This window comes from Vombatus ursinus, unplaced genomic scaffold (assembly GCF_900497805.2).
Source record: "Vombatus ursinus unplaced genomic scaffold, bare-nosed wombat genome assembly UNPS02014779.1, whole genome shotgun sequence".
Lineage (NCBI taxonomy): Eukaryota > Metazoa > Chordata > Mammalia > Diprotodontia > Vombatidae > Vombatus > Vombatus ursinus.
In genome coordinates, this window is record NW_020954557.1 from 20,674,354 (window position 1) to 20,687,240 (window position 12,887).

The window sequence follows — 12,887 nt, forward strand, 5'->3', positions numbered from 1 at the left end:
AACGGTGGAACTGAATGGAAATCATTTATCATGTGAAAATAAAATCCACTTTCCAAGCAATTTTGAATAAAGCTACACTCAGTTCTACCAGAGGCATTCCTGTACCTTTGGCTGATGGACAAAGCATTGTGAATTTTCTCCAGAAACTTGTGAGTTGATGACGAAATTTCTATTTTTAAAATAAGTTGTCTGACACAAACTCATTGGAAGAAGTTTCTAGGAACTGCAATCCACATCAAGTATTTTTCATGCTAAAACTGCAGTAGTTTTGACAGTAAGCATCTTATTAAATTATAATTAGGTTTGCAGATGTCAACCTGAATTCTGATCAATTTCACCATAATTTGGGTAGTACTTACTATCATCACTTCATTAAATACACAATAGTCAGACTAATGTTCTTAAAGGCTTAAGTTTTAAAATTCTAGAACATTTTAAAAGGGATGACTCTGAAAACGGCTTTGAAAAAAATAAAAAGAATAGTTAAGTGACAATTTTAAATCTTCCTTTAATAATATTAAGCCAAAGAATCTGAGAGCCCTTCCCCAAAATAAATGTAGCTTTAAAAATAAAATTACCTGTTATAATATATATCATTAATATGCTATATTTCATAATTCTGCTAGCCTGTTTCTGGTAATAAAAGATCAGCCTAGGATTGTTCAATCACTGGAAATATCTTAATGGTAGTAACATGAATTATGTCAGAAAAATCAATCTTTCTTGGAGTCACAAGACATTCAACCATTTGCTACCTTTTAACCAATTTTTTGGAAGTTATTGCTTTAATGGCAACTTCTGTATTTGACAAAAAAAAAAAAAACACCTCTCATTAAGTCAAATAGGAGTTACAAAGTTTATACAGATGATAGACTCACAGAGGCTATTAAAGTTGACCCATACACCCATGTGGAGTGCAGTTGATGGGTGGGGCTTTTTGCTTTTTTTTTTTTTATTCCAAAACTATTTTCCCTCCTTTATAGACCATTCTTTCAGATGGCATTTAAGCAGCTTAATTGCATCATCATAAAACAAATCACTTGTCTCAACAAACCAAAACATAAAAATATACCAATAAGGGACAAACTTTTCACAGATAACCATAAATAAAAGTGCAATAAGTGTTCAAGTAGGGCATCATGTAGTTTAGGCAAGCCATATGTGAACATTTGGCATAGGTCATCTTTTAAAGGCTCTCCGAGGGTCCCTCCCATTACTTATTGTGGTCACAACTGGCTGAACATTAGCTGTTGCTGGTAGCTGTGGGTTTACAGGTCCTCGTCCATTGGCTCTCCCAGTACCTGCATAGGAGTGGGCATGATTATATGAAAATGGGAATCGCCCTGATTCAGGTCCAGTTTGTACACCATTTCCTAAAACGACAGTAATAATTCATCACCAGTTCCAGATCCTGACATTTGACACCTGTATAAAGTATCCCGTTTTACACACACACACACACACACACACACAGAGCAGGACAAACACTTAAGACTATTAGACTAGGAAAACACATTTCCGGTGACTGCCTCTTTTTTCCCCCAAAAGTGATAATCTCAAATTTTAAGTAAGCATATGGGATAGCTTTAAAATGTACTTGGTGCTGTTCATCAAGTGGAAGAGAAGAGGGAAGATTAACTTAGGTATCAAAGTCAGAAACCAACACTTACAAAAAGAACAGATGTCCCCTCCCTACACTTAAAATAAGGTAGAGAACTGAAAGCAGGAGTTAAAAGCCCAAGCAGACAACTATTATTGAAACATCAAGAGAGACAGACACAATAAATCATTTTGATTTGTGCAGACATTTTAAGATGTAAAAGTTAATAGGAAAAAAATCTGGCAATCACCCATAAACTAGTCTTGTGATCATTAAAAGAAATAAAATTTCCACCAATCTGATCTCCAAAATACCACTATGCAAGTTCCCCAATGTAAATTTCTATTTGGTTATTTTCAAGACTAAGAATATAATAGTTAACTTTAGTCTTTTTTTCACCCAAATAAACTTTTAAAGGAGAATACTTCATAGTTAAGTTTGAAAAGCTAAGTTATAAACATGAAACAAGTATAACAAAAGAACCAGTTTATGTCAAATGAAGTTACCAGGACCAATGAGTTCTATAAATTCAGTTCTATAAATTCAATGGTAAAAGGGTCTGTTTACATACTTCTGGTAACAGCTTTTTCCTAAAAGTCAAACTCACAAATTAAGTTTTATTCTATGAAATACACATATTCTTCAACCTCACATGTAGAAGACACACAAAGACTTACCTACTGGCCCAAATGTACCTGTACTCATATTACTTGCTGAAGAATTATTTTTTTGTTCACCATGTGCCTTGAGGAAAATGTTAAGAAAAAGATTTAAGTAAATAGCATCAAAGAAAAACTGGATGACCATGAAATGTACCAAAAGCTCACAGAAATGCAAGTTTTTTAGTTTCTATCCATTCCCATTTACTGTTTTTAAAAGTTTGCCCAAGCACAATTCTCAAATCAACAGTACTTCTGCAGAATCTATTCATACAATGAATTCACGTAAACACACATACAATTACTAAATTTCCTCATATCCTTTTCCCACTCCTCAAAATGGCAAATGACATACATACATACATATATATGCATGAAGTTTTTGTGTATGTATGTACTCGAAGACAAATATTTTAAGATTTAAGAATTTCATATTACCTTCTGAAATAATTATAGACACGTTAAGGTGTCAAGAAAACATGGTTGTTAATAATCTATAAAATTGTAGTACGCAGCAAAAAAGCAGTTTGCTCATAAAACTGTTAATTACCACTTTGTTCTGCTGTCCAAGATAGTCTGGGTTAGGTTCACTGAAGTTTGGCACTTCTGAGTATACCATACAAAATCTGAAAATAAAGCAGAAAGTTAGATGGCTGTTGCGATTTAAAAAAAAAAAAGGCAACTGGAGAATTTCTAGATTGAGAAAATCAATTAAATAAGAACTCTTTTCCGATAAGTTTGCTTCCAAATTCAACAGTTAGTATAAACCGTCAAAGATAAGTCAAAATCCTACTCCTTCCCTGCTAGCCACATGTATCCTTACAAGAATAAAAGAAACTCAAACACATTACTGCAAAAGTCACTCCTCCATTATTTACTATTTTAGTTGTATATTTTTATACCTACAATGAACTATTATTCAATATTGAGTATCAGAAACATTAGAACATCCCTGTGGTATTCTTTAGATCAACAGATGATTCTATACTGACCCATACTTTAGTATACAGCATACGCTCAAGAGTTCTCCATTGTGGATGGCTACATCTAGATACAATCCAACCAAACTCTATCTCTAGTCTCCCAATGACAATATTCATAAATGAGGCACCTAATAGGGGTGTAGGCTGCAATTCACATATTCAAGCTTACTCACTCTTAACTTAAACATAGATAATATTGTTACAACCAATCATTTTCTTAGACTAATTTAAAAAAAGAAAAGGAAAAATATATTTGGAACCACCAAAAAGCAGCATACCACCTTGGAAGTCATTTCAGAATTTGAATGGCTTAAGCATTTAATCTCTTTTTGGGTCTTTTATTCCTACCATTCTCAATAGGACTAATTTTAGCTATTCCTAAACAGATGAGATGACCAGTGCCCCTACCTTTGCTTTTATCTCCCTGTAACATTCAACATTAGACATATTAACACACCAAGACAGATAGATGTAAAGAAACCACCTTTTCCCTTGGCCTAAATCACACAAAGTGCTACCAGCTTCTGAACCAAACTGATGGCATTCTCCTTTCATCATTATTGACAGCTTTCCTGAACAAAGCTTATTCTGCTCTCGCTGTGGATTTTTAAATTTTTTTTAAGCTTTTTGTAACATGTGACTTCTTTCAAATGACTTTTCTTTCAAAAATTAGTCTCCAATCTGATGTATGGCCTCAAATTAAATGGTTGTGGGTTTTTTTTTTCTGAGCCCTAATCAAAAGCTGAACGGAATAATTACTTGGGTCACTATATATATCAGACTTGTATTAATACATCCCAATGACTAGGCTAGCATGGAGGCTGGATTACCTTTACACCCCCAGAGAGGATGGTCCCTCCAGGTCAAGGTGGAGATCATTACCAGGGCAGTGTATGGAAGCTCGCATTGCGGCTGCCTGCACCGTACCTAGACTGTGAATAAATAGAGGGCTTCAATTTTTCAGTGCTGCTAGTCCTTTTAACATGAGCACACATTCACCCAAGAACAGAAAAAAAATCAAATTTTAACTTATGCCTATAACTTCTATCTAGATAACTACTGCATGCTTTGTTTTGATTTGTGTTTTAGAAGACAGCAGCTGATATCAGTAAATGCCCATCATGATTCCTGGAAAAATCATGTATCAAAGGCCTACAGGAATGGTCCTTCTGGGGAGAAATTTAGGGAAGAAGTTTCTTACTGTTCTTTGCTAGAATAACTGAGACCAACCATGGAAGAAACAGAAATTCAGTAGGTATACAACTAAAACAAATGAACAGATTTAACATACCATCCATGTTACAGTTAAGCTATCAAATAGCATGAACTCTTCATTTTAATTTAAAAAAAAAAACCCTCCAGATAAGTTGTACTTCATACCTACCATTTATTTTACAAAATGTTAAGTACATCGTAGCTTCCATATTTTAATACTTACTCCCCAATTTTCTGAAGTTCACCTCCTCTTCCTGTGTAAAGAGTCAGACATCCTTTCCACATGGATGCATATCTGAGGAGGACAAACAAGAATCAATTATGTGTGTACCTACATGCATTGCAAAATGTTCCTCTTGAATGTAGTCCAGGAGCTTGACTCCATTATTCTCATGGACATAAGATCTGACCTCAACAATGATTCTTCACTCTAACGGTGCTAATTTCACCACCCATTCATTCATTCCTGTCAATATTTTGCAACTCTTCCTTTCCATGTCTTTAATTTGCCACAAGGGCAAGTCCCCCAGTTAACTTGCCACAAGGGTCAACCCAATGTATTGGATCCCTTTCTTCTCTTGTATTTTCTTCCATCAGGCAGATACTGTTAATTCAGTCAGGGAATATTAGTATCAGCATTCTTGTGCTTAATGCTATACTTCACTCACACTAGCCACATGTCCACATTTTTTCCTCCACATCAGATGAAGGCCTACTATTAGAGTTTAATCAAAGTGCCAAAAAATTGGCAAGATTTGGGGGAAGTTTCACCTGCCTTCCTTCACATAAAATTTTAATCACTAATCTGGATGAGTGGGTGCTCATGCAACCTAGTATGCTAAAAACCAAGCATGACATAAGAAAAAAAAAATCCTACTTAAGTCCAAAATAAATTCTATTTAATATAAAGTTCAGGGCTTTTATACTTTCCATTAGTACCAAAACAATTAAACTATTACTCTACATTAAAGCTAGCACCCTAATAGAGAAACTAATTTGATTTCACCACAGAAAATCTGCCATTCTTAATTTAAAAGCCAAGAAATGAAGCTAGAATTTATCAAAAATGACAGGAAGTTGAAGAACTTATAATTGTTTCATGAAGCAAGAAGACACACATTTTGGCAAAGTAACACTGATGCGCCTAAAAATCAGTAAATATTTTAAGTAGATTATTTAATGTGAATGGCACCACCCAAAGAAGGAAGCATTTTTTTTTTTAACCATATGCAGAAGTGGTTACAGGCGTGTCCCTAAGTTAATCAGTTTCCAAAGAGACCAGTAATCTCCTGGGAACCCAGCGGGGTATCTCCAGGAACTCCCTTTCCTTTCCTTCCAACTGCTGGGGGCTTTCCTCCTCTCCTCCAATTCCCCTTCCCTCCCCACTCATCTTAAGGTGCAACCTGGAGCAGCTGCCTACTATCTTCTCCAAGGCAGGCCTCGAGTAGGCTACAATTAATGGGAGTGAAGAGTGAACCCAACAAAACCAAGTGCTTCACTCCCTCCCAACAACCCCCACCCCCACCCCCTTCTATCACATACCTCCTCTTTCTCTCACCCCACCTCCCACCCTCAAGGCCCAATTCTGCCCAGGTGATGAAATACCCAAAAGACTCGAGGGAGCTGCTGAGCTAGTAAAAAATGCAAATGGTGTTCCCAAGAACCTACCCATTACCATGTAAGTATACCATAGTCTTCCCTCACAGACTCTTAACCAAGATGGGAAGAAAATCTAGTTATAAAGCAATAAACTTTGAAAACCACCTTCCATTGACCAGACACTGGGGTGAGAAACCTTAGTCAAAGAAATGGGATGACAATGGAAAATAAAAGGGATGATAGGGCACTTGGCAAAAGGTCACAGGCCCTGGCACCATCTCCTTACTATCAGCCTGACCTCTAGAAGCCCCGATCCCTACTAGGCAACTATCACAAGAGTGTATCAGAGGGCTCCCTACTCCTACAACCAAGTGATATATGTATGCTTTTTCCCTTTTATTGTTTGTTCGTTGGAGAAGGTGAGGAAGGGGAGAGGATGGGGCATGTGTGACTAGCATCCCAAAATGGGGTCCAGGTAGAAAGGCTTTTTGCATAGAAACGACATTAGAGTAGTTAAAGTTCCACAGTTCTACTCAAATTAACACTATACTGAATGAGTATTATGGATTAAAGGGAATTGGTGGGATGACCTGGGAATCTAGCCACCTAGGGCAACATTCTAGTTCCTGATCACTTACAAAATAACCTTAAGAATAACAGCATGAAAAGCACTTTACATTTTGCAAAGAGCTTTATGTGTGTCAATTCATTTAATCTTCACAATAACTCTGTAAAGCAGATGCTATTATTATCTCCCCCTTTAACAGAACAACTTAAGTTTAAGAGGCTAAGTGACTTGCTAAAGGTCACAGAGCTAGCAATTATTTGAGGATTCAAACTCAAGTCTTCCCAACTCCAATCTGGACATGTGAAGTAACAATCTCCAACAAACTTAATGTGTCTGAGTTATTTCCTTATCTCCCCTGTTGAGAATAACTCTCTAATTCCCCCCTCCCCAAAATTACTTTATTTTGTTATTTTTAGGTTATTTTATATATACCTAGGTATGTCTCCCTCTCCCTTCCTCTTCCTCTTTTTTTTGTCTTTATCACCAAGGCCTACCTACTACAATGCTTGGCATTTACTACTGGGCTTACTGTGGTGACGGCATTTTGAAGGTGTAGTAAGAGCAATATTAAAGACAACATTATTAGCTTGCACATAATGTCTTCTTGCATGAGATCCTATGAAAAGGAATACTAGGAGAGGCAGTGTGGTATAGTAAAAAGAATACTGGCTCTGTATCCATGCAAGAAATTCCATCTCTAGTGGATAGCGCACTGGCCCTGGAGTCAGGAGGACCTGAATTCAAATCTGGGCCTCAGACACATAACACTTACTAGCTGTGTGACCCTGGGCAAGTTACTTTACCCCATTGCCTAGCCCCTCCTCCCAAAAAAAAAATTCCATCTCTTTGGTCCTTATCATCCTCAAAACCACCAAATGAAGGGGATGGAGTTGATTGCCTCTGAGATTCTTTCCAGGCCTCAATAAATGACCTATGAGGTTATGTCCTAGTAGAAGATAATATCAGCCAAGGGAAAACAATTTACAGCTTTTTAATCATAAAAAATCTAAGTTTTAAATACAACAGAAACAAAACTAAAGGTTAGAAGTGTGGCTAATTAGTGCTGCCTAAACTGGAGTTTTGAGTTCAAATCCCTGCTCTCTTACTACCTACATGAACCTGAGCAAGGATTACATACTGGGCCTCAGTATTCTCATTGGTAAAATTCAGGACACTAAAATCCCCAGATTGTAAATTTAAAAACTGAACAAAGAGGCATTTAAGGTCCTACATAAAATTCAATTAAATGTTTTTCTGCACTGAATTTGATCATTAAGCTATTTTAAATTAATTTGTCTAAGGTTTGTCCAGTTTGCATGATTATGGGTGCCAGATAATTTAGGCAGATATTTAAGGAAAATCTATAAAAATAATTTTTTTTAAAAAATCCTTGAGCTTCATTGTGCCCTGCTTTACTGCAACATAAAGTTATACTTGAGAATGTATCAATTTTCTGAGTTTATACTATAACATATTGTAAATGTCAAATTATCTAACCAAAACATCAATTCCTTCCATATAGTACATTTACAGCACCAGGACTGACCTTTAGTTAAATACTATTTTAGCAGTCCTCATCTGTGGAATCCCCTTCTCTACACAAATGGTTGACATTGTGGTCTCCGTTAATACTAACAGTTTATGCTTTGGGATTCCAGCCCCATTCCTAGACTGTTAATTTTCCTTTGGCTGAATTCTTTAATAATAAAGAGTGCTGCCTCAGTCACACACACTATACTGATGTGCAGTAGTTCTAGGTACCAACGTAAAAAGTTTTGGGTTTTTGTTTTTTGTTTCTTTTCGCAAAAGCAAATTGTTATGAAGTGTTACAATTAACACTGGAACAGGAATATGAGTTAAAATACCAAGTATGCTGGGTTTTCTGGGGGAAAGAGTTGCTATGATGTCACAAAAAACAAACTACTCTATGTCTACTATATGTAGAAGTTAGCTTACTTGAAAACCATTTTTGTTATTCCTTACTTTTCTCATCTCTTTAAACTACAGGTATAGAGTAAAGGGCAATGAATTTAGTCAAGGCACCTGGTGGCAGGCTCCTGTCTCTTCTATGGGACTTTAAAAAAACTCACTTCTCTTTCAGTTCTCTCAAAAGTGAGGGAGTTGATCTCTCACTGCTTCCTGCTCTAAGTCCTACATGTCTGCTTCAAAACCCCATTGTGCAAAAGAAAGTTCTACCTTAATTCAGACAAGGGTCTGGTATGGTGGAATAAGATTTGTATGTAGTTAGTTGGAGGGACCTTGGCTCAGACCCTGACTCTGTCCCTTACTCTGTAACCTGGACAAATAACTTAATTTCTGAGACTAGGCTTTCCATCTGTAAAACTGAAGGCAGCAAGCTTATTTTGAACTAGATGACCTGTAAGATGATCAAGGACAGCTGGGTAGTAGTAGAAGATAAGAGTTTTGGACTTGGAATCTGCAAGACCTGAGTTCAAATTTGCATTTGAGTTCAAATGCAGCCTGTGTAATCCTGGGCTATTATTGACCAAATCTCTCTGCCTCAATTTCTTCATCTATAAAATGGGGATAAATAGCACTTTATTCCAAGGATTGTTCGGAGAAGCAAGTGAATATTTGTATAGCATTTTGCAAACCTTAAACAGTATGTAAATGCTAGCTTTTATTATTATTTTTAATAATTATTAAGGTCTCTTCCAACTCTGTAATTCTAAATAAAAGCTATCAACAATTACTACTAAAAGAATCTTTTTTAAAAGCCAAGATTTCAAATACATACCTGAAAGAAGTAAAGTTTGGAAGAAAAATCAGTTATCTAATATTTTTAATCCTAGGTAAAAGCATGGGAATGCTAACATTCTAAATGTTATTTAAGCTTCACCATCCCCACCAAAATAGGAATTACCTCTATGAATTCTTTGAACTGAGTTTTTGCACTATGTAACTACTATGTGTTAAATTTATTTTTGCTTTGCACTCTAAATAGTGCTTAGCACAATAAATCATGCTACTATGCTATTTTCTTACCCAATTTACCTCACCAGAATGTTACATATCATTCTCCCCTAATGAAGATCTCAGCAAGAAAACAAAAAAGTATAGGATTATTACTTAAGTTTACCTAAAAAAGAAAGGCAAGCCATTGTTTCTGACTATCTAAAATATAAATGTCACACTTGCTAAATATATGATTACAGCCTACTTTTGATGTACTAACAAAAAGTCCTCCAATTCAAGTTTGTCCTCTTCCAGGTACCAAGTAAACATACATATACCTGGTAAAATTTTGACAGGTTCTGAATGAGTGGCTCACTCCAGACTCTGATCATATGGACTGGATGTTCATCTATTAAAAAGCCCAATTTACTATGCCACTCCCCGGATACAACCTAAAACTCTCGGCTCATATAGTTTTAGAGGTCAAAATCAACTGCCAACTGAAACCTACTGCTCTAGTGGCAAAGGTGTATTTTTGTTCTTGTCTGGTTGTGAGTGCTTCACAAACTTGGGTGTGGATGTGTGTATGTATGTACTCAGAGGAGCAGCCCACACTCCTCTTTCCGAACACCTACCCTCGGGTTAATCGAATAATATCCCCGGGCTGGATAAGACCTCCGATTTCATCCCACACCGAAATAGTGATGCTTCCCGTCTTATCAGCTACTTTGCACGATCTTACTTCGTGGCCGTCTTTGGTTTTGGTCACTCGTCCTGCGAGAATTTAAAATATCCACAGAGAGGTGGGGGGGGGAAGATTCCAGTCATGTTAGTTTTAAGGAAGAGACCTTCGACAAGGACTCCTCTCGCACTCGGGGAGGGGTTTTTTTTCCTTCCCCCAAAGGAAAGGGAGAAGAGACGACGGGTCACTCCTTCCCTCCCACGGGGGAGAGGAGAACGCTAACGAGTGGCCCGGGAGCAGGTCCACACCTGGGGCTCGGGGAAGCGGCCACGTGCGTAAGGAGGACTCGGGGGGAGGGGCGGGGGGACACGCGTGAAGCACCTCCCCGGGGGGGGGGCGGGGGGGGGGGGGGTGCAGCAGCCTGGGAAAGGAGGGGGTGTTGCTCCAGCGGCGGGGACCCAACTTACCTATCTCCAGGACAATAAAGACGACATTTAAGTTTTTCAGTCCGGGCTTAATATCTTTTATAAAGAAGTGCGGGTCGTTCGCCCCATTCATATTGAGAACGGCTGCAGGTGCGGCGGCGGCGGTAGTGACGGCTGCTGCTACGGCTGTGACCCGGGCAGAGGACAAAGCATCCCACCCCTCGGGGGCACGGGGCGGGGGGATGGCAGACGAGGCTCGACCTTGGGCGGCGGGGAAGCTACAAGAAAACCCCGGTGGGGCGGGGGCGGACGGTGGCGGTCTAATCAATCCCCCCCAGACTGCCCCCTAAGAAAAAAAAAAGGGGATCGAAGCCGCAAGAAAATGGAAGGAGCCACGAAGAGGGGGCACCCCCGACCACAAGGCCCGGCTCGGGGCAACGCACCCCCAGCTACCCACTTAATGGAAGGGAGGAAAAGGAGCGCTCGCTGCAAACGCCCCGCTTTGTAAAAAAGAAAGCCAGGAAGACTCGGCTCCGCGCTGCTCGGCTCACGAGCCGACCTCCAGCCCCTGGCGCGCTCGCTCACACACACACGCGCACACACACACACGCGCCGAGCCGCCGGGCCCGTGTGCGTGCCAAGGGATCCGAGAAGGAGAGACTGGGGGGAGGGTGATGGGGTGGGGTGGCAAGGACTCAGGCAGAGCGAGAGAGAGTACACTGAGCTCCAGCCCCGGGCAGCGACTGACCAATTCTGCCTCCTAGCCGCCGACCCAGGCAGCCAGACCCGACTCGCCCCGCCCCTTGTGATGCACGGGCGTGTCGTCATCACGTCGATACGTCCGCACGGCGGAGGGAGGGGAGAAACCTGGGGGCGAGCCTGGGAGCCTCACCCTCTTGCCTAAATTCTGAAGGTGACACCATGCCCAGTACTGTCTTTTGTCCCTTTTCGCCCTTCCCCCTCCTCCTCCCTCCCTTTCTCCTTCCCCTTCCTTTTCTTCCTCCCCCTCTCTTCCCCCCCTTCCCATACGTCTCCCCTTTACTTTCCCTGTCCTCCTCCTGCCCGGGTCCCTGGTCCTCCACGCCCTCTCCTCCTCCTCGTCCTTCTCCAGTCCTCCTCCTGTCCTCCTTCACCTCCTTCTCCTAGATCCACACCTCCACCCACCCAGGCACCTTCCCAGCCCTTGGAGATTTGGTCCCTGGCGTGGTTGTAGAAGGGACTAGACAAAAGAGATTGAGATGGCATCTGTTGAAAAACAGATAATGAAACTCAAAAGGTTTTGAGCTGGAAATGGCCCTGAGAACCCTTTAACAGGTTTTACGAAAACTCAGGCAGAGAGAGGTGTAAAAGTAACCAAAGTTACACAGTCTCGAAGAAAAACAACCGGGATTCAAAGGCCGGTGCTGTGGCTGTAAATAACATGCTCTTCCCACCACACACACCCTAATTTTAGGTTTTGGAAGGGGAGGGTGGGAGGGAGGGAGTGGCTAGGATGGGAGCTAGGAGGTCCGGGACAGTCTTTTTCAATTTGTATCCTCTGCCCTTAGCATAATGCCTGGCGCCCTAAAAGAAGTTAAATGCTTTTTCATTCATTTATAGAAGGGTAAAAGATCTGGAAGTCTTTACAAATGAAAGAACCTGGATTAAAGTGCTTTATCCAAGATCAGAGGTAGAAAAACCACGATTTCAAACTCAAGTAAGGGTCTGACCATGTCACCCTATCCTCATTTCCATAAACTCCAGTTGCTCCCTGTTAGTTCCAGAATCAAATAAAAATCCTCTGGCCTTTAAAGTTGTTAAATCAGTTCCTTTCCTGCCTTTCAGTCTTCTTTGACTTTACTCCATGTAATATCCAGCAACTCCTCTTGCTGTTCCTCTTACACCACACTCTCACAACTCCCCCCCCCCCCCCCCCCCCCCGCCCGGCTGACCCTCAAGTCTAGAATTCTCTCCCTCCTCACAACTCCACCTTCTAGCTTCCCTGGCTTCTTTCAAGACCCTCTCAATTCTCACCTACTGTTAGAGCTCTTCCAGGTTCTCCCCACTGCTAGTGACTTCCCTCTGGAGAGACTCTCATTTACACTTGTATGTCTATTGTTTGCTCCCGGTCTCCCTCTTTAGAATTTGAAGGGATTGTCTTTGCCTCTCTTAATAGCCCCAGAGCTTTGGTGGGGATGAGGACGATAATAATGATTCCCTAGGCCTGTGCCTCTATATCTATGTAGGAAATAGAGAAAATG

General features: G+C 40.2%; 1 protein-coding gene across 2 annotated transcripts; it reads right to left on the reverse strand.

Moving 5' to 3' along the window:
• Window positions 1–910: 910 nt before the first annotated feature.
• NABP1 (nucleic acid binding protein 1) lies at window positions 911–10,804 on the reverse strand. Of its 2 annotated transcripts, none has more exons than XM_027866095.1 (6): window positions 10,690–10,804; window positions 10,176–10,314; window positions 4,681–4,752; window positions 2,810–2,885; window positions 2,278–2,344; window positions 911–1,301 (listed from the first exon to the last, which is right to left on the reverse strand). In XM_027866095.1, exons 1-6 carry the CDS (start codon window positions 10,778–10,780, stop codon window positions 1,180–1,182), a joined length of 567 nt encoding a protein of 188 aa, XP_027721896.1. In that variant the 5' UTR covers window positions 10,781–10,804; the 3' UTR covers window positions 911–1,179. The 2 variants fall into 2 exon arrangements, with proteins under 2 accessions (XP_027721896.1, XP_027721895.1); XM_027866094.1 differs by having other exon boundaries at window positions 911–1,373.
• Window positions 10,805–12,887: the final 2,083 nt, after the last annotated feature.

Coding starts and splice junctions, on each gene's coding strand:
- NABP1 (XM_027866094.1), bottom strand. CDS start 10,780: ATGAATGGGGCGAACGACCCGCACTTCTTTATAAAAGATATTAAGCCC. Junction 10,315..10,689: donor CTTTATTGTCCTGGAGATAG/GTAAGTTGGGTC, acceptor AAATTCTCGCAG/GACGAGTGACCAAAACCAAA. Junction 2,886..4,680: donor GAACTTCAGAAAATTGGGGA/GTAAGTATTAAA, acceptor CTTTATTTTCAG/ATTTTGTATGGTATACTCAG.